This window comes from Rhinolophus ferrumequinum, chromosome 6, assembly GCF_004115265.2.
Source record: "Rhinolophus ferrumequinum isolate MPI-CBG mRhiFer1 chromosome 6, mRhiFer1_v1.p, whole genome shotgun sequence".
Taxonomy (NCBI): domain Eukaryota; kingdom Metazoa; phylum Chordata; class Mammalia; order Chiroptera; family Rhinolophidae; genus Rhinolophus; species Rhinolophus ferrumequinum.
Window position 1 is genome coordinate 2,570,758 of NC_046289.1, and position 21,738 is coordinate 2,592,495.

Below are 21,738 nucleotides of genomic sequence, written 5' to 3' on the forward strand. Positions count from 1 at the left end.
GGGAAGGTGAGAAGATGAGGTAAGCAAAGGATTAGGGTCTGAAGATTTCAGGTAGAGGGAGATTGTGTATGGGGTGAGAAATATGGATTTATCATGTAAATGACAGTCACTTGTGGAGACTTGGTCTCTATAGGGCTAGGAGGAGGAGGATGGGACCAGCAAGAGGTGAGGTGGGTAGAAAAAGGAGGAAGGGTGTGCAGAAAACGGAGGGGTCGGGGGGGGGGGTGAGGAGGAAGAATGTGTCGGGTGGGGTGCACCTGGGCAGATGGTTTTGCCCTTGGCTCAGATGGGATCCGAGGAAGGTAGGTCTGGGTGAAAGATGGCGAGGCCAGCTTTAGAAGTGTTAAGGGCTCATTTGTCGGGGAGAGGCCTGTACTGGGCTTAGGAAGAAAGAAGCTTCCATCGAGGGGAGGAGAGATGAATCGTGTCCTGGAGGAAGGATAAGAAAGAGGGCTGGGATCCATAATGAAATGAACAATTTCATGTTTCAATCTTTTCCTGAATGGCTTCTTAATCTTGGTGGATAATATCCAGTGTCCAAGCAGCATGGGAATTCATACCTGGATCTCTGTAAGTATCGATACAGTGTTTTTGGAGAGCGATTTAATATCAGTCCACATTTAAATTGTAGATACCTTTCAACCGATCAAGTCATAAGAAACAGTCACATGTATACTCACAGATATTTTCTGAAGTATTGTTTGTAATAGTAAAAATAACAAACATTAATAGGGTAGTGGTTAAAAATTGAGAGTACACTCATACTATGAAATATCATGCAGCAGTTACAAAGCATAGCTCAGCTCTATATGTGCTCATATTAAAGATGACTATGATTTATTAAGTGAAAAATGTAAATGATAGAAGACTATGATTTTCAATTATAGTGAAAATCTGTCCAAATATATACACAGAAATTCCTAAAAAATGCCACCCAATTGTTGCTAGTGGTTAACTCCGGGGAGGATGAGAGTGCTTTGAAGGGATTATTTCAAATTTTACTTTATATACTTTTGTACTTTGATTTTTTTTTTTTTACAATAGACACATTTTACTTCTTTAATTTCAAAAATTAATAGGATAAAACAGGGATACCTGATATTATGGAGTAGTTGTGAGGATGAAATAAGCAAATAAAGGACAATGAGCCTCATAAAATGCTGTGCTGATACAGAAGTGGTTGTCATTTTTATTGCATTGTGTGTTCCTCGAGGGCTGAGCCACTGTCTGCTCAGTCATCATATTTGCACATACCGTACTTCATTAATATATTATTTTGTTCAACTTTATAGTAGACTGTAAGTTTCAATTCAGGGACCTTGTGCACACTGCTCTCCTTTATATCCCCAATGCTTGGAGTTCAATAAATGATTGTTGAATTAAAAAAGAAAAACTTACAAATGGACTAGACTATGTACCAGACTAGTTAGTAGATCCTTAAGTGTAGGCTAATGTGGGGACAGAGCCAGGACAGCAGTTTCCAGGCTCTCAGCCTCAGGTGGAAAGGTGCTGGCTCAGTTATTAGATGGCCATCAGCTATAACCGGTTAGCCATTAGCCACTAATATAAATGCCGTGGCTACGTTGACAGGTTGGTTGGTTGGCAGAGAAGCGGCCAGAGGATCCTGCGGCTACTGCTTCCTGTCTCTCCAACTCAGCCGCCTAGCGAGAATATAGTGGTATGAATCCCCTATCCATGGCTCCCTTGGTGCTCCTTTTTGGCCTCTCCATATCCTGCGTTCTTGTTGGGGGGGGGGGGGGAGGGCGCAGGAGCTGAGACCCTGCATGACAGATGGGACTGCAAAGAACAGGTAACAAATGACAGTTATTTCCAACGTCCCCAGCCAGTTAAAGCTCAAAGCTGTCTGTTGTCTGTCAAGGCATTATCTCGTGAATTGGTAAATTCTCAGGAGGGCTGGGATCAGCGATCCCCACGAATCCCGGCCTACACTCAGAGGCGGGGAATTGCTTATTCAAAGCGGCGAGGGAGGTTGCTTAGCAACGAGACGGAGGAGGCGGTCCTCACTGTGCACGTGTACAAGTTAAGGCCAGCGGTTCGTTTTGCGCAGACGCGGTAGGAGGACTCCGGGCGGGCGTTCTGGGCTTGACGGTTGCTAAGGTGACAGAGGTACAACATGGCGGTCGGATCCTAACGCTCTCGGACGAGAGACCAACGCGGAGGTCCTAGTTCCGGACCCTGCCTCAGAGGAGTGGAAGCGAGGGGCCAGCCTTTCTGCCCCTTTCTTCTCCGTCTGCTGTCGGCAAAAGGTTGTCGCCGGCTTCCGCATCCAGGATGAAGAGTGAGTGGGGCCGGAGAGGGGCGGGGACGCGAGGGAGAGTGGCGGGAGCTATAGGGGCGGGGGAGGGGGGGTGTGGGGGGGTGGCCGGGGGGGCCCGGGCCTTATCGCCGTTGTGCGGTCGCTCGGGACCCCGAACCTCCCTGGGCTGTCCGAAGCCGGCGCCCCCGGGGCAGCTCGATGGGTTCGGGGCTGGTCTGACAGCGTCGACCCGAGTCCCGCTGAGGCGTATTTTAATGCGAGGTTATGTTAGAGTTTTGGGAGTTGAGTGAGATTTTTTTTGTGTTTTATTAAATGCTGATTTTAATGCTGAAATTCTTGAACATTCGGCAGTAATGCAGAGAGTGCTTACCGCGTGGCTTGCTTTTAATGACGTCGGTTTATTGAACAACTGAGAGGAAAGCTGGGCTGTGTATTTTATTTTTTGATTAAGCAGTAGTGTTTTTATCGGAGCTATTTTATAGGAATTTTGAAACGACCATTTAGTGAAATGGAAGAGTGTTCCTGGGAAATTGGGAAATGAGGCAGTCATCCTAGAATATGGAACGGGTAAAACATGTTTTAACGTTACCTGGTTGAATTTGTGGATTATGGACAATCCAAGTGCAACTAACTAGAATGTTATTATTTTTTTTACCATTACTGTAGCGATATAATTGTCATTTATGGTAGTGAGCCAGAGGTGCAAAAAAGTTCTGACCTCCTTTGCTGCTAAAAGATTAAATCATTTTAGGTGTATAGTGTTAAATTTCCATCATATCCTCATTGTCAACTGGTGTATGCCATAAATATATGCATATGCCATAAATTGGGTGACAAAGATATTTAACATAATTAATGCATCTCATTCAGCTTTTACAAGGTATTCTTATTTTCTCTTGTTGGATATTGTTTACATGTTTATTTTTTCATGAATGCACCCAAAGCTGTCATTACAGTACAAAGTCTACAAAAGGTTTTACACTTTTGCTTATAGTGTGAATTTACATACACACATTATTTTACTATATTCTTTTTTTCCTTCCCAGCTATTTATTTGGAAAATTTTTGAATCTTCTGAAAAGTTAGAGTTCCTTGAATATTTATAAACCCTTCACCTCGATGCCGCATTTCGCCTTCTGTTGTGTGCTTACTCACTTGTGCGCTGGCATTTTCTCTCTCTAAATTATGTATTTATTTTCTCTGAACCTTTTGAGAGTTAGCTGTAGACATCATGACATTTCACCACGAATAATTCGGCAAGTATCTGCCAAGAACAAGGACATTCTTCTGCACAATCACAGTACAAGTAATATGTTGATAGAAAACTGTTACCGAGTGTGCAGTCTATATTTCAGATTTTCCCAGTTATCCAAATAACGTCCATTATAAGAAGTGTTTTTATTTTTTCCAGGATCAAATAAAAAGTCACAAATTGCATTTTGTTGTCATATCTCTTTGGTCTCCTTTAATCTGGCACAGTGTCCGAAGCCTTTTGTGTCTTTCATGACATTTTTCAAGAATCCAGGCCATGTGTTTTGTGGAGTGTCCCTAAATTTGAATTTGTTTGCTTGTTTCCTCATGATTAGTTTTAGCTTAAATGTTTTTGTCAGGAATACATCAGAGGTGATGTTGTGTCCCTGTCAGTGTGTACTGTCTAGAGTGGGACGTCAGCGCGTCTCTGTTTGGGTGATTAGGTTTGATCATTTGATCATTTTATTCATCTTTGCCTCTTAGACCTCCCCCCTCCCCCGCCTCGCCTAGAGGCAACCACTTTTACCAGTTTCCTGTCTACACAGGTATGTATATATAAATGTGTATCTGTACATTTATGTATATATGTGTGTATCTATCCCCCCTTTTATAAAATACTAATGTTAGAATTGTGTCAATATATATGTAAACACTTGTATATAAACACTTGCATTTTATTACTTATATCTTTTAAACTTCTGGGTATTTTTATGTGGTAGATATTATTTGATATGTTCCCTGAGGTGGCCATTTTGGTCGTTTTCAATTACTTGGTCTAGGGGTACATCTTTATTCTGGCTTCCTTCTACCTTAAAATCCAGCCTGAGAACTGGTGTGACGTATTGTCCCCAGGTCTAATTCCTGATCATTAATTAAATGCTTAACAAATATTTAACAGTGGAGAGAATATCCTAGAACAGTAAGTCACAGAGACAAGAGTCACAGAAGTAGAATGAACAGGAAGAGTGAATAACGGTGAAACTGGACTCATAGCTTGAGGTCAGCAAGTGGGGTTGGGAATACCAGGTCATCGTGTTGGTCATTATTTTAGGGTTTTCTAGATATATTTTCTTACTTGTTTTCTAGGCAATGCCTAAGTGTTGAGAGGTGTATTGATATTCTGTGGATTATTCTCGACCGTCTCCTTTTCGTTTTGCATCGTTTGCAATAGTAGGGAGCAAAGAATAACACAGTAAAGTTGTTAAGAGCATGGGCTTTGGAGCCAGGCAGACGTGGCAGCCTCTGGCAGGTTACTGATCTTTATTTTCTTATGCTGGTTTCCTTCATCATTCCCATTATTTATTGCCGTGTAACAAATCAAGCCAATTTAGTGGCTTAAAATAACAGCAATCATTATTGTCTCTCATGGTTATGTGGATTGCCCGGATACAACTGGGCAGGTCTCACTTGGAGTCTCTTATGCAGCTGCAGTCAGATTGTACCTGGAGCTGGAGTCACCTCAAAAGTTTAGTCCTTCATGTGTCTGGCAGTGGTTGCTGGTTGTCCACTGGGACCTCAGCTTGGGCTATCAGCCAGGTAATACAGTCTCCATGTGGCTTGGGCTTCCTCACGACTTGGCACTTGGTTTCTCAGGGTGAGCATCCCGAGAGTTTGGACATCATTACTTGGTCTGCTCCAGTCTCAGAAATGGCAGATTACCACCTCCACATCTGCCAGAATTGAGGAGAGAACCCAGATCCCAGCTCTTGATGGAGGAGTGGCAAAGACCCAAAGTAAGGTGACCATGGGGTGGGATCTCTAGAGGCTGCCATCTTTGGAAAATAAAATCTTCCACACTCATTTGAAACAAGCAGAATAATACCCATTTTATAGGATTGTTTAAAAGACTGAGATAATCCATGTAAAGCTCATGGCATAGTGGTTGGTACGTGGTAAATTGTGAATGAGTTATTATTTGCTGTTGTAGTGAATGGAAGGCAGGGATGTAGTAAAAGGGGAAAGAATGACAAACATCCGTCACATCCTTACTTTGAAAAATTTAGACCCGTATCTGATTTAGCGGGAGTACAAATTTTTTTTCCTGTCTGAACTTTTTAAATGGATTATTCAAAACATACCTATAGAAAGAGAAAGAAACCTCCATGTTCTGAAGACAGTCACCATTTGCTATTATATCACAGAGAGAATTATTAAAATTATCTATTGTAATTGAAGTGTCCCTCATTATTGTATTTTTATAGAATCAAAAGTTGCAAGTTACCTCAAATGGTCTTGTTCCAGTCCCTTCTTCCTAGTGTGCATTTCACCTTCTGTTTTTATAAATAGATGCATCGATTAGCAACTTTTTCTCTTTAAATTAAAATAAAATGAAGTAAAAGTAATACTGGCTTTGTGATCAGTTCAAACAGTGAAAAGTTTTAAATTAGACTCAGGACCCTCCCCTACTTGGCAAGTCAACCCTCCTTAACATTTTCTTAGATGTAGTTCTGTAAGTTTTCTGTGCATGTTTTATATATATATTCCTTAAACAGATACCCCAAACCAAATGCAATCATATTAAGTACGGTGTTCTGTTACTTGCTAGGATGATGCTTCAATGAAGATGCTTGAATATAGATTTTTTGAGTAATTCCTGATGTGGCAAGCAGTAGACTTACTGGGTTAAAGTGTACAATTTAAAGTTTTTTTATGAGTTTATGAATAATTTTATGTCCTTTGATGTTTTCGTGATGTTTGGTAATTCAGGTCACAATTTTCCTCACTACAGCATGTAATTAATTGGGTACAGACTTTTTCATTGAAGGTTCCTGACCTTGTTTTAGTAATTTGTTTTGAATTACTTAATATCTTGAAGAGAATGGAAATTAGACGCTGCACCCTCTTCCTTACAGCTTGGGTTGAGACATCTCCTGTGTTCGTGGTAATTAACCTCCCCAGCTCTTTTCATCCCTCAGCTGGCGAAGGCCGGTAGCTCCAGTGCATACCACCTGCCTCGATTAAGATCTTTAGAAGCAATGCTTGAATACATTGCTTCAGATGTTTCTACCTGGATGTGACAAGTTTCTCTTTTCAGAAAAAGGGAATTTGACCTCCACTTTCACAGTTAAATAAGGCTAACATTCCACTTAAACAAGCCTTAGTGTAATAAAAGTGAATAGAATCTTAATATGAATGGTCTGTCTCTTTTATCTTCCTTTTTCCACACTTTTCAGACAGCTATATTATTTTAAGTCCTCTTTGTCCTTAAGTCTGGGTGGGTGGATTTTTGGTTTTGTTTTTGTCTTTGTTTTTTTCGTGACTATTTATTTTTATTCCCATTAATGTGGGGCAGGATTTTTTTTACTGGCACAATTCTGTACCCTTTCTAGCTCTATGTCATGCTTTGTGTGCATCTTCATGTTTCTTGTCTAACTTTAAAGGCCTGTGAAAATGTGCGAGAGCCTCTTGGAGAGAAGAGGAAGATGCTTTTCCAAGGTGTCTTTTCCTGGCGGTGTTTCTCTTTATTCCCTCCCCTGCTCTTCCTCCTTGTTTTATACCCAGACCTTCTGTCTGTTGGAAGAGCCCTGGGGGAAATAGTGACCCCTTGTGCACCACAGTCATCTCCAGGGCCACGAGTTCCATTTGTTGCTGGCTGGTTGTCATGGTCTGGAGGCAGCCTGGAATGTTGGTACACACCTGGGATTTGTACTTAAACCACTTTAAAGTGTACGGTTGACAGTTTTTGTTGTTAAGGAAGTCTGCTTAACTTAATTTATCTGTGATGAAACACAAATTGCAATTTGATATGTAAAATTCCCCCTTCCTCTCTTCTCAGATCTGAATTCCTCAGTCACAGCCTGACTTTCAGTGACTGGCTTTCATCCCTCTGGTGAGCTTTATGTCTGTCTTCCCTTAAACTGCTATTGTAGTGTTAAGACAGTTCATATTAAGCTTGTGTTTCTGTTGGCAGTTAGTCAATAGGTTCACTGATTTCTTAAAGTTCTTGAGAATACCCATGCTCATACACATTCAAAATAATGTATATTCACTGTGAACATTGAAAACTATAGAAAAATATAATGAGGAAATGAAGACCACCATCAGTCCTACACAGACAGTGTTACCAAACTCAAGAGGTGTAAAGCCCTGCCTTCCCTCTTATTGACGTGACCTTGGGCAGATGACTTAATCTCTTTGTGCCTTGGTTCCTCATTTGTAAGATAGGGCTAATGGGGTACCTATTGCATGGGATTGTTGAGATGATTAAGTGAAAAATCGTGCCTGACACCCAATGCTCAGATTTTGGTGTTTCATAAATACTGTTCTCCAGTAAAAGGACCCAGGCTCCTTGGAGAAATGGCTGCTCCTAGGGCTGACACAGGAAATACACAAGATTTCGTAGTCCTAGAAAGTAAGAAAGTACTAAAACACAACACACAAACAAACCCCTTGTTGATGGGGACATGCATTGGCCTGAGCTTTCCGGCGTGTTCTTGTTGAGGTGCCAGGTTGCAGGGCTTCTCCATCTTGTTTGCTACTTGTTCAAAGGGTGCTGGGCCATTGGCACTGGCTTCCTCTCCTGCAAGCAGTCCACTGCGTGTGCACGTGTCATCTGGGCCCATCGTGTCACTCCTGTGGGACTTGGGCAGGGGAGTGAATGTGGATATGCTGATGCTCACAGCCCTTGCTGTGTCGTGGTGAATAAAGCCCTTTGTCTCTGGCCCAGGAGGCTGCATGAAACAGTAGCTGGCTAATTAGTGACTTACAAGGCGGATAAAGTCTCAGACAAAGAGAAACATGTTCAGAAAAATTATGTGGACTGAATTTTTGTATTGAAAGTCTCAGAATCTTTATTGAATAGCTGATTTTTTATTGTGAAATCTTGCGAATACAAATTCTCAAAAGACTATTGTTGTATTTGTTTTATAAGTTACGGTATTTATATATCAGTTACATTAGTTAGGGTAATGCTTACTAGCTGTTATAATGGAGAAGCCCCCAAATCTCAGGGGCTTTACTCATGAAAAGTATTCTCCTTGTTGATGTAAAGTCCTGTGTCCTGTGTGGGTGTTGCTGGTTGGGAGTCTTTCCTGGTGACTTCTCCACCATCTTTGTCCCTTAGTTCCCAAGTTCTCCTGGGTGTCATCTCTATTCTGGCTAGTCTGAAATGGGGCGTGAATATCGAGACTCACACATAGGAAGTTGTGGTTTTGCTTTCTTTGTTTTAACTTTTTATTATGCAATTATATATGAGTATCATTTCTAAAAACATTATCACTTCTAAAATAATAGTGCCTTTTACTGCTGGCTTGTTCAAAGCAGAATTCACACAAGGTATGAAAAATGTGCTGTATCTGAAAGAGGTGTTGAAGAAGATGGCTTCCTTTGGAGCTGGAAGTTTTACCAGCTCTGTGCTGGTGTGGGTGAGGGACCTGAAGGTGACATGCTGTTTTGGTCCAGGTTTGTTCAGTAGGCTTCTGGTCAGTTCCATACCCAAGGTCCTGTTCTAGATATAGTTCTCAGAGCTGCCTTATTTCTTTTTAGCCTGCTCTTATGCTTCTGTATCTCAGTCTGGGGGAGGAGCTTCTGTATCTCAGTCTAGGGGGGCTTCCTGGAGGCTCCAAAGCAACACTTGGTCATTCTGGCTCTTCCCAGCCCTTTCCCTTGGCCCACAGGCTCAACAGACACTCGATCCAGGAAAGGCAGCAGTAGTTCACGTGGGCAGTATTTTGTCACAATGTACCACGCGCTCCAGCAGTCCAGCCTGCTACCTGCCACCTGACTGGATTTCTTAGGTGGTTGTTACCAGTGCCACCCCACTTGAAGATACTCATTTCTGTGTCTGTCAGGGATCAGTCAGGAAAACAGAAACCACTCGAGGTATTTCAGGCAGAAGGTTACCATAGTGAGTTAGAGGCCCATGCAACCATTATCTGTGTTGGGGGAGATGGTGGTGGTGGCAAAGTCAGGGAGAGCTGCTGGCAGCTTTCAGGAAATCAGGAAATGCGGGAACCGCAGGAAGCTGCCCAGGTCAGCTGGGCCCTCTGTAGGATCGGAGAGGGTGACTTTCAGGAGAATGAGGCTGCTGGTAGACACCCCGTCCTGCTGCCCAATGCCCGGAGCCATCCCACTGGGCCTCCCGGCTCTCCCGCCTTCCAGGTCTTGTGGGGTCCCTGGGCTCTCATGCCGGCCAGGATTCGGGTCTGTGGTCCCGGCTGCCGGGCCAGAGCACAGACTGTTGCTGACACACGCAGTGAGGGGAACACTGAACCTTGGAAGAAAAGAGACACAGTCCTTATTATATGCTGTTGGGTTATCTTACAGATAAAAAAGTTGTCTGTCTGGAAATGAGTACAAAATATGCATAAATAAAATCTTTTTAAATTGCTTTTATTTATAGACTATAAAGCAATTCGCAAAATAGGAGAGGGAACGTTTTCTGAAGTTGTGAAGATGCAGAGCCTGAGAGACGGGAACTACTATGCGTGTAAACAGATGAAGCAGCACTTTGAAAGGTAGGTGACCGGAGGCACATGCAACGCGGGATGCAGACGCAGGTGTAAATCGATGGCGAGGGCAGCACAACGTGAGTGGGAAGACTCGCTTGTGTAAGAATATGGGCAGTGGGACTACGGGCTAATTTTATGTTTATCATACTGCATTTTATTTTTGTCCCACTTTAATATCAATGATTAATGGTCACAAAAAATTTAAAATGTAGAAGTATGCCTCACTTTGAACAGTCTATATGTAGGAAAGTTGTGTGTATGTTGGACTTTTATAAATGAAACTTTAAATATATTAGAGGCCCTTGTGATTTAATTAATTGTGAATCAGTTCATGTATTGAAAAATAATTTCCAAATAGGGTCAGAGAACTTTATTCCCTGGGAGTGATGAGCTGCCGCCTGGGCGCGGTGAGCTCTCTCCTGGAGGCCTGCTGTGGCTTTTCCCTCCGAGCAGCCTCTCGAAGTCTTCGGTCTGCAACTTAATGTCTGTCTCACTAAGCGGTCGTTGATCACAGTATCAGAATAACGGTGTAAATGCTGGATTCATTGCAGCTGTTAAACTTTTCAATAAGGAGGTTTGAAGCTCAGCTTTTATTTTTGTAATGTCAAAGGAATTGAAACTTTTAAATATCTAAAGCATGGTTTTTGAAAGCATAGTAATTCCCCCACGTTGACGTAGAACCTTCTGAAGTGGTTTGTGGTATAAACCTTGATTTCAACCTGTTAGTATGAAAAATTATTTCTCAGATCCCAAAGGAGTGTAACACAGTTAATTGCATCAAAGAGTATGGAGAACAGTAATTTCATCCTTATGCCACCCTCACAGGACAGTATAATCATCCCTGTTCTGCACCTGAGGACAGGTGCTGAGAGAGGTGCAGTGATTTGATATTAATAATTAGCACTCTGGATCACTAGGTGGGCAGAGCCAGGTTTGAATCCAGGTGCGTTTTCTTCACTGTGCAGAGCGTGCGGTCATTTGCCTACCCCTGCCAAAACTGCTTATTGGTCTGCATTTCTGTCACTTCTTCCTCTGTCTGTTCTGCGTTCTGTGTTTCTTTACCTGCCCCCCTCCATGTTTACCCGTAAACCATTCATGATGGAAAATTTGATGTATGGTGCACTGCACACCCCCACCGCACCCATCTCCAGAGCAGACTTCCTTAGACATCCACCTTGGAGAAACGCACCTCAAGCCCAGAGTGGCCGAGGAAGGGCATGTAGTAGCCGACGTGAGGCCCTGGCACCTCAGGAGAGGACTGGTATCCTTCTCAGGGCCCACTGTCAGGGTCAGGGGTAGATGTAGCTACAGACAAGAGTACTTGCCAGCCGCCACTGTGGAGGAGAGCTCACTATGAAGAGTGGCTTGGACACAGAGCCTCCAGGCTCAGGTACTTCTGGGATTGTTGCTGCGTCAAGGCCGCACAGACAGCCGATGTGGAGCCAGTCATCAAAGATCAGTGCCCCTCGGAAGGAGATTGCTAGCGGTCTGTTTGATGTTCCGGTGTCTGTGATATTTGACTCACCACTTCAGTGCTATTCTTTAGTTTTGTTTTTTTAACTATGAAAATACTATTTCTACCCTTTAGAGTCCTGGAGTATCTGTCATTATTAAACAGTTTAGTCTTATTCACTTGAAGGATAATTTTAGGTTCCTTTAAAGGTCCATTTGTGCTACTTGTCATTGTCCAAGTGCCTCCAGGGTCCCCTGCACAGTGTGTGGGTGGTATGAGAAACGCGACGCGGTCACGGCAATATCGCGCTGGGTCACGCAGGCAGGTGAAGTTCGCATTGGGAACCTCTGACCCCCACCTCCTCCAAGTTTTACTTCCACTCCTTTCCCTCTGCTTGAACGGAAATAGCAAAGAGGATTGCAAAACCTATTGATTTCTAATGTGAAGCCCAGGTAAGCCCAGGTACACACTAACTCGGTAGGTATGATCGCGAGGGTACATGGTTCCCCTCTGGGGTTGTGTGGGCCTCAGTGTGGGGGTCGTGAATAGTGGCCTGTGACATGGCCAAAGTTTTGGTATCTTTTTGGTATATCTTCAGAATGTCTTCCTATCTAGACTCACCAGAAGCACTCAATTAATAAGAGACTTTTCCCTATATTGTATTCTGTATTCTTCCTAGAGAAACATTGTAAAGAATGAAATGAGTCTCTTTTTTTAAAAAACAACCTGGGTTTGACGTTTGTAGGACCTGTCCTTATGTCCTTAAGATGGACAGACATGCGTCATCCTCATCAGCACGGGGTGACTAGCTCAGACTCGACAGGTAGAACTCACAGCTCTTCCACTTTTACGTATGTGATTATGTGACCTTGGGCAGCTCCGTAACCTCTCCATGCCTCGGTTTCCTTACATGCACACTGGGGAGAACCACAGTGTCTCCCTCGTGGGATTGTTGTGATGCTTAACTTAAACGATGTAGATACGACACTTAGCACAGTGCTGGCAAACAGTGATGGACCGACCTGCTGATCACAGGTGCTGCAAGATAGTGGCCTTTGAAGACGGTTGTGGACACTGAAGTGAGATCGGAGTAGGAACAGTAACGGAGATCACAGTGTTGCATACTAAGCGTCTGCAGCCGTGCCGAGTGCTGGGTGAACTGTGCACACACATCATTAACCCTCACTGCGGTCCTCGGAGAAAGGTGCCATCAGTGCCTCTTTTCAGGGTAGGGACCGTGGTTTAGAGAGAGCCGTTCCCTAACTTGCTCACTGTCACCCAGCTGGCAAGTCGTAGAGCCGAGTGTGGGACCCACGTCTGTGTAGGTCCAGTGTTTATTGGCAATTCATATCTCTTCTTTTATGAAATGTGCAAGAGTATTTTTTTCTTAAATGTTTGAAATAATTCACCAGTGAAATCATCTGGGTCTGGAAGTGTCCTTAGTGGCGAGGGTATTGCAGTATCGTTCGTAGTGGTAAAAAGCTGGAAACAAAAGGAAGTAGTGGAATGGGTGACAACATCATGGTACACTCATAGCATGGAATAGTAAAGAATCAAGTAGAACTATGCCAAACAATGGGATTGTCAGAAGATTTTTAAAGCTTTACTGAGACATGATGTACATATGAAAACCACCCATTGTGAGTGGGTTTTAGGACATTTATGCAGTTGTGCAACTATTACCACAACCCGTTTCAGAATAAACACTGCCACCATCACCTGTGAGAAGGCTTGTGATACAAATTCTGCTTCTTTGAGAAACCTGGGACTCTTTTGATTTTCAATTTTATTTCGTATCAGAATTGGTAATTGTTTTTCAAGGAATTGTCTATTTAATCTAAATTGTCATATTTATTGACATACGTACAGTTCATAATACTCCCTTATTATCTTTTTAAAAAGATTTTTGTTAAAATATAGCTAACATACATATTAGTTTCATGGGTACATCATAGTTATTCAGCATTTATATACCTAAAGAAGTGATCACCGTAATTCCAGTAGCCATCTGACACCCTCCCATGCTGTCACAATATTATTGACTATATTCCCTGTGCTGTACGTTACATCCCCATGACTTATTTGTTTTATACCTCAAAATTTAGATCTCTTATTCCCCTTCAGCCTTTCCCCCCCTTTATTAATGTTTCTATACAGTTGACATTCTTTATTAATTTCAGGTGTACAGCTTAGTGGTTAGATATTTATATATTTAAGAAGTGATCCCCCTAATTGGTCTAGTATCCACTTGGCACCACACATAGTTATTTCCATATCATTGACGATATTCCTTATGCTTTGACATCTCCATGACAGTTTTGTAACAACCAATTTGTACTGCTTAATCCCTTCATCTTTTTCATTCTGCCCCCCAACACTCCTCTCATTTATCACCCTGATAAACCTAGTACCCATCTGATACTATGCATAGTTATTACAATAATATTGACTGTATTCCTTATGCTATACTGTATATCCCCATGACTACTGTGTAACAACCAATTTATACTTCTTTATCCCTTCCGCCTTTTCACCTACACCCCTAACCCCCCTCCCATTTGACAACCATCAAAATGTTCTCTATGAGTTTGTTTCTGTTTTGTTTGTTTGTTTTTTAGATTTCACATATAAGCAAAATCATATTTCATCTGTCTTTCTCTGTCAGACACTTCACTCAGCACAATACCCTCCAGGTCCATCCATGCTGCCACAGATGGCGAGAACCCATTCCCTTCCCTGGCCGAGCAATATTCCATTGGATATATGTACCACCTCCTCTTTATCCATTCTTCCATCAACAGACACAGAGGCTTCCTCCACATATTGGTTATGGTAAACAATGCTGCAGTGAACATATGGGTGCACATACCCCTTCGAAGTAATGTTTTGTGTTTCTTTGGATAAATATACAGAAGTGGGATTATTGGGTCCTTCTTTGTCTCTCGTTATAGCCTTTGTTTTAAGTCTATTTTGTTTGGTATAAGAATTGCTACCCCAGCTTTTTTTTTTTTTCCATTTCCGTTTTCATGAAGTAACTTTTTCTATCCCTTTACTTTCTGTCTGTGTCTGTTTAACCACTTCTTTTTCCCCTTCACCTTGAGGACTTTCTTCTTACAGATTGGATTAGATAAACTTATTTTCTATAAAATCCTTCCAATAAAATGAAAGGTGGAAATTTCACAATTAATCTTTTTTATTATTATTATTTTTAAAGACTTAATCCTGGTAATGAAAAGTTTTTTTTGTTGTAGAAAAACCCACTCGTGGTAGATGCCATCTGCTGCTGCTCCTTCTGGAAGCAGAGTCTTTCTACATTCCTATGTGTTCAATTCCATGATAGTTTCTGTTTCCAGCAGAACATTAAAAAAAATAAAGTGAATGTCACCTGACCACAAAATTCAAAGCAACTCTAAGGCAAAGAAAAATGGTTACTTCTAGATTTTTTTTCATGGATTTTTACAAGAAGGAACAGAGTTGATTTGAATTTCATTAAGCACTGTTATTTGAACAAAGGCTAGCAATACCCAGATAAATGTGCCTTTCTAATGTTTGTATTAGTTCATTATTTCTGACTGAATGCCTGTCGAGGCATAAAATAATTCTAGAAGAAGCAAAATATGTTTGAGGGTATAATAACTGGTTTTCATATTGAAGATGAGAAGAGTGAATATTTGTTTGTCTGAATGACATGGCTGTTTACTCCTGATTCTAAAAACTAACTTTTTTTGGATAGGGTGTTCAAAAATTAGAACTATTGCCAGCTCCAACGGGTTTCATGCTCTGTCCACCTAAAGCAGGGTTTCTCACCCTGGGCTCTGCGGCCATCTGGGCCCAGATTACTCCTTTTTGTAGGGCCTTGTTAAAGGGCTGTGCACCGTAGATATTTAGCATTGTCCCTGGCTGCCACCACTGAATGTCACTATCACCTGCTCCCCAATCTGTGACACCTCAGAATGTCTCCTGACACTGTCACATGTCACCTTGGGGACAAGGTCCCCGGGTTGAGAGCTCTGACCTACGGATGTCACAGGCAGAGGCATGACAGGCATCAGGTGGAGGTGGGGTTCTTTGGCAGCCTGGTCCTGAGTCAGGGACCCCTCAGGTGTGGGATCAAGGAGAAGAGCTGTGGTGGCCTCTTCCAGTGCAGACCCCAGGGAAGGGATTGAAAGATGCCTGAGTGCCCCCGGAAGACTGTTCTACTTGGTCTTTTATCTTCCTTTTGCCGTATTGGTGTCTTTATTAATCTCCCTGCCCTAACAGAAGAAGCTGTTTCTATCATGTCAGTCAAAGGATGGTCTGGAGTGGGATCTTCTCTGGAGCACTAGTTCTGAGGGATGGCGCCGCACTCAGTAGTATGTAAGAAAGGGTCCTGGGGCCCCAAAATTTGGGAAATGTTGGTTCACTTAAGGGTAAACTGTTTACTTTGCAGTGTCTTTGAAAGCTTTTAATATTAACTGTAAATTTTGGCTCTGGAGTGAACCTGTCTCAAGTTTTATGAGCATGAAATTTCCTCACAAAGCATTTTCCAGAGAAAAAAATGTCCTGAGGGACATATTTGGGGGAAGTGCTGTTTTAGAGGCATTTAGGTTCTACGGGGGCCAGGCGCTGGTGAGGAGCAGTGGTGGGGTGGGCACTAGGCCGACATAGTGAACGGGTGAGGTCGTGGTCTGGCCCTGTCCACACCAGTATGGCTGTCCATGACGGCGCTAGAGTAGTGGAAGACTCATGTTCTGGGCGGTAAACAGCTGCTGTCCTCTTGAGTGCTGCTCCCACCCCCACCCTGTGCCTGTCCTCTGGCCCCGCACTGCCCAGACCCCCTTTCCAGCATCTAAAGGGCTAATGCCAGGGCCCCCCTTTAGGACCCTGCTCCAGTAGTGTGGGCTGTCTTTTCTGGTTGGTCGTGACCATGGCACACAAGTTGCTAACATTTTGAGTATCATCCTGGGTGTGAGGGGAAAATGGGATATTAATGAAAAAGGGCCCTAAAACTTTTAGTCAGAAAAATCCCTATGCTTGGACTATTCATACTCTTTTTACATATCAGGCTTTCATTTGTTGGCTGGCATGAGAGACTTAAAATATTTGGGCATGTGATTTAGAACAATAATATACTATTGTATATAAGTACTCTTAGAATAAGCAAACAAAATGGTGAGCTTTATATTGTATGCTAAAAGTTAGTAGAACGGGGTTGTACCAGTTCAAAGAAACAAGATAATTCCCACATTACTTCCTTTAAGAATTCCCTGGTGGGTGGAGTCATCTGATGGGGTGTGACCCAGTGGGCCCGCCCCCAGGAGGGAGGCCTGTCTCTTGTAAGGGTCTGTCTGGAGGCCAGTGACAGCCTCAGGCCATCAGCCTCTATTGGCATGATACTGGATGTGAACATTGTTAGGCAGCATGGTCTTACAGAAAAACCTGCAGTCATACACACCTGCTGAGAGAACATCTGTCACCAGGTGAATGAAATTGAAACAATGCAGAGCCTACAGTAACGATAAGAAGGAAGGGTGGGTCTGTTTGTGGACATTCTGTGTTTCCCTGAAAATAAGACCTAGCCAGACAATCAGCTCTAATGCGTCTTTTGGAGCAAAAATTAATATAAGACCTGGTCTTATTTTACTATAATATAAGACTGGGTCTTATAACATAAGACTGGGTATAATATAATATAATATAATATAATATAATACCGGATCTTATATTAATTTTTGCTCCAAAAGATGCATTAGAGCTGATGGTCCGGCTAGGTCTTATTTTTGGGGAAAGGTGGTTTAAGATACTTTTAGACAGCATTTACATTGCTCAGTTGGTTAGGTCCCATAAACTGATTAATAGGAAATTTTAATATCTGTGTCTAAGTTTATTAAAAGAAACTGCCAAGGTATTCTTTCAGGAGCTTGGATGGGAAAATTTGAACATATGTCCAAAGCTATAAAAACCTTGATCAAAAGCCTTGATCACAAAAAACAGAAATGTGATATGCCTAATTTCAACTGCTAATGGGAGAACTAAAACCTATTAACTTGCTTGAAATATTTGTGAGTTTTTCAGTTGGGATTATGGATAACAAATAATGATTTAATAACCGTCATTTTGCAATTGACCTAAATTATAAATTAGTTATTTATTTTTACCTACATAATAGTATTGAGCAGGTGAACAATCTACGAGAGGTACAAGCACTGAGGCGCCTGAATCCACACCCGAACATTCTTACGTTGCATGAAGTGGTTTTGTAAGTATATTTGGGACTTTAAAAATTAATCTGAATTTGATGATAATGACTAACTCTCTTTTTAAGAGACAAAGGTATCGTAGACATTTGAGATACTTGCTTTGTAGCTCAGAGTAATAATTTTGATTTTATCTTAAGCCACATATTTATTTGGGCAGATATGTACTTGATTCCTAATGCAGAAATGCCTTCATTTAGGTGACTCATGTCACAGAAGCATACATAAGTGACATGGCTCCTCTCCTATAGGAGCTCAGTTAGGCTTCAGTGGGGACGGTGGCAGCTCTGGGCACCTGAGGCCTGGACCCATGATCACATCTCAGGGATGGGACTTTTCATGGTCAGTTGCCATCTCTGCAGTCTCATGTAGCTCTTTTTAAAGTAATTGATATGGTTTGGAGGCAGTTTTCATTTCTGTTCTAATTATTGAACAGTTTTCATAAAGTTTACCTTCAGTCAGGAAGGCAGGCCACAGTTGGACCCCAGGCTCTGGTAGCTGTGCCCTGCACTCTGACTCCGCCTGCCTGTCGGTGGCAGGCGCAGTGCTGAGCCCCGGGAAGGGGACGCACACGCCAGGCTCCCTGCTGCGCGCGCAGGGCCTTTCTAACTAGCCAGCAACGGCCCTCTCTGCAACTAAAATGTGCAGATTTTCATCAGTGGATTGGGCAGTTTCAGACTCAGAATGAACTGTCTTGTCACCGCTGTGTGGCCTCCTGGCCTGTGGTGTTTCTGAGCCGTCAGTTTGGGCTGGGTCTAGAGCCTGCAGTTGGCATGTCACAGTTACAATGCTGCCTGCGTGGAAGGTGCTTCCATGCACTTGTCAAAGCGCTTTTGCCCAGAATTGCACATGGGCCTCCTAACACCCTGACAGACAGTGGAGACCCCTTCCAGCTCCCCCAGAGGCACTCCGAGCCAGGTCTGGGGTGACGCAGGCTGCCCGGCTCGGGGCTCGGGGATCCCTTCAAGGGTGTTTGAACTCAGGGGAAGCTGGTGGCTCAGCCAGAGGTTTCTGTCCCACTCTGTGCAAGGCTGGACATCGCCTGGGGTGACGTCACTTGCCTTTCTCTCTTTTCCCTGACTGGTTTTTGGATTCTCTTGCCCTATTGTAATGTGTCTCAATTACATGGAAGTAATTTAGGTAAATTAAAATGAAAATTGCGACCAATGGGCATGAGTTAAATTCCCCTTTCTTTGCTTGTTCTTTGCTTAGCCTGGTCCCCAACCTCATTTCTTCTTTCTGCTGAGAGTTTATATTTCCAAGACACATGTCTTTAAAAAACGGGGTAGCTTTTAGAATCTTTGCTTAAAGTAGGGTTTTACTATTATTTTAAATTAACTTTACGTGAAATATTGATTTAAAATTAAAACTGTTTCAATCATTATACTTCAGTCTTTGTCTGATGTGGGAGTGCTTTATTTTTACTAGAAATGTTTACAAATGAATTTAAATACTTGATTGTTTTCTGATTAAGAAACGAAAAAACATTTTAAAAACCTGCTTTCTTCCTCAGTGACAGAAAATCTGGTTCTCTTGCACTAATTTGTGAACTTATGGACATGAATATTTATGAGCTAATACGAGGTACGTAGAATAATTTGAAAGCTAATCTAAGATGATCTTTTAAAGCTTGTGGTTAACACATACTTTTAGTTCTCAGAATCCTCAGTTCCTGCAGTGTAGTATTGTGTGCAAGCAGGCAGTGCCAGGCTCCGTCACCTTGGGAGGGAGTTTTCTGGCAATCTCGTCCTCTCGGAACATAGTTGCAAGAAGCAGAGACACCAGGCCATCAGAGTGGCCCGTGACATGGATGAGGACGTGCAGAGGACAGGCCAGCTCAGGCCCTCCTCACTGTGATCCCCATGGCGGGGGCTGTGCACACAGGTTTGTCCCACTCCGAGGGTCACTGTCCTCCCAGGCTCGGCTGCTGATGGGCATTCTGTTCCATGCCTCAGAATAAGGCAGGGTGTTCTCCCAAATAACCCTCAGATGAGAGGGACCCTCCTAAAAGACTGCGTAGTACAGGCTGCTCATTCTTGACTTTCTTTTGAACAATGAGGCGCTGTTTCAGAACGCACTGTGGCCTGGGCGGACCTCCTTCAGCCAGGTTTTGGAGGCTTACAGAGGTCACCTGAGGGAACTGGAGGAAAGGAGGCAGATGGTCAGCCCACATTTAGCAGATGCCCCTGGGCGTGTGACCTCACGGTTGTGTAGGTGTCAGGACAAATGAGCAAGCAGCACGAGAAGTGTTATATTTTACCGATCACATTATGCCTCTCGGATAGATGAAAAAACCACCCTCCTTAATGTCACGTGAATGACCACTTAGGACTTGGGATAGAATTTTAGTGACAGCATCACACATGATTTAAGAACTGAAGATGGTGTGCTAGGGAGAACTTTCAGATCCACAGGCTGTTCCTGTGATGAAGAAGACACGGACGTGGAAGATGCATGTGAAGAGTGCACATAGAATTGTTTCTGTGAAGTGGGAGAATGGAAAAAAGCTTTACATCAAATTAATAGATTTTACATGTAGTTTAAAATATGTGTGTTTAGTTCATTTTTCTTCATCCATAAAAGCTGATGTAAAACTTTTGGATCCAAAAGCTTTTGGATCTTTTTTGGAAAAATAGGAGATTGCCTTATATCTGGAAATATATGGTATTTCTTATAAGTTACCGACCTTGTAGGTAAACTCATAGGTAAACTCGGGTTTAATCTTTTTTTTTAAAGATTTTATTGGGGAAGGGGAACAGTACTTTATTGGGGAATAGTGTGTACTTCAGGATTTTTTCCAAGTAAGATTGTTGTCCTTTCAATTGTAGTTGTGGAGGGCGCAGTTCAGCTCCAGGTCCAGTTGCCATTGTTAGTTGCAGGGGGTGCAACCCACCATCCCTTGCGGGAGTCGAACCAGCAACCTTGTGGTTGAGAGCCCTCTGACCCGTGTGGAAATCGAACTGGCAGCCTAGGAGCACAGAGCTCCAACCGCCTGAGGCCGGCCCTCAGGTTTAATCTTGTTTTAAGTACATTTCTCCCCCGCCCCCACTTTCTTCCGCCTTCCTCCCTCCCCCCCCCCCACACTCCGGTTCAAGCCGTTGTTTCTCAGTCTAGTTGTGTAGGACACGGCTCCCTGGCCTGTGCTGGTGTTATGAGCCTTGCGCTCTCCTGGGCTGAGGCCGTCGGCCGCTCACAGCTGCTCATGGCAGCTCTCGCCGGTTTCTGGCAGCCCATGGCAGCCCACTCCGACCCCGGCTGCTCACAGCCGCCCAGCTCCAGGGAGAGCCGTTGTTCACAATCTTATCTGTGGAGGGCGCAGCTCACTGGCCCATGTGGGAATCGAACTGACGACCTCGGCGTTAGGAGCACGGTGTTCCAACCACCTGAGCCACCAGGCTGTCCCTTAAGTTACATTTCTAACAAATTTATCTGGTCTCTTGATCTAAAACCTATTAAAAATAGAGCTCTTAGAAGGAACTTCTAGAACTTGCCACACCAGCAGTAGCAGAACGTGACAAGTGACAGTCTCATCATGGAGGGACTCAGAATATAAACACTACATGAGACTGAAAACACACGAGAGCGGTCTGAGCAGCCGGCCACAAGTCTCCGGGTCCCCAAGATAGGTTAGAGGGACAGAGCCACGGTGGGTGGGTGGGATACCCCGCCGCCTCCGTAAATACGGATAGGAAAGGTAGTAAAGTGAAGCAAATGTTCTTAAAAGAGTCCTGTTTAAAATGATTACAACAGGAAGAATTCATGTTTAAGGAGTAAACTCACTGCCTGGGAGTCTCACTTGATTAGCATCGATAAGGTATTTCTGCGCGATTACGTGTCCCCATGTCGTGTCCGATGCAGGCTCGTCCAGTGTCCTCTGTGTGTGTGTGTCACAGAGCAGCAGTCTAGGGGGCTGGATACAAGCAAAAGAAAGCACTCTACTATTTCCCTTACAATAATCTTTTACCACTAAGCCAACATTTTACTTCTTAATAAACCTATGTAATCACTTCCTTTGTTTTGTAACAGTTCTCTTGGTGGAAAACGTGTCTTATACAATAGTACCTCGGTTTT

The 21,738-nt window shown here is 43.1% G+C and overlaps 1 protein-coding gene across 5 annotated transcripts in view; it reads left to right on the top strand.

The window, feature by feature from the left end:
* Positions 1–2,091: 2,091 nt before the first annotated feature.
* Positions 2,092–21,738, top strand: part of MOK (MOK protein kinase) — a 34,194-nt gene continuing 14,547 nt past the window's right edge. For 2 of the 5 annotated variants that reach the window (XM_033108622.1, XM_033108624.1), the window contains exons 1-4: positions 2,134–2,299; positions 9,870–9,984; positions 17,580–17,669; positions 19,181–19,251. In XM_033108622.1, the coding sequence (XP_032964513.1) occupies positions 2,293–2,299; positions 9,870–9,984; positions 17,580–17,669; positions 19,181–19,251 (283 nt within the window). In that variant the 5' untranslated portion in view covers positions 2,134–2,292. Of the gene's footprint in view, positions 2,300–9,869; positions 9,985–17,579; positions 17,670–19,180; positions 19,252–21,738 lie in introns of those variants that run through there. The other 3 variants (XM_033108623.1, XM_033108626.1, XM_033108625.1) reach the window with 3 other exon arrangements.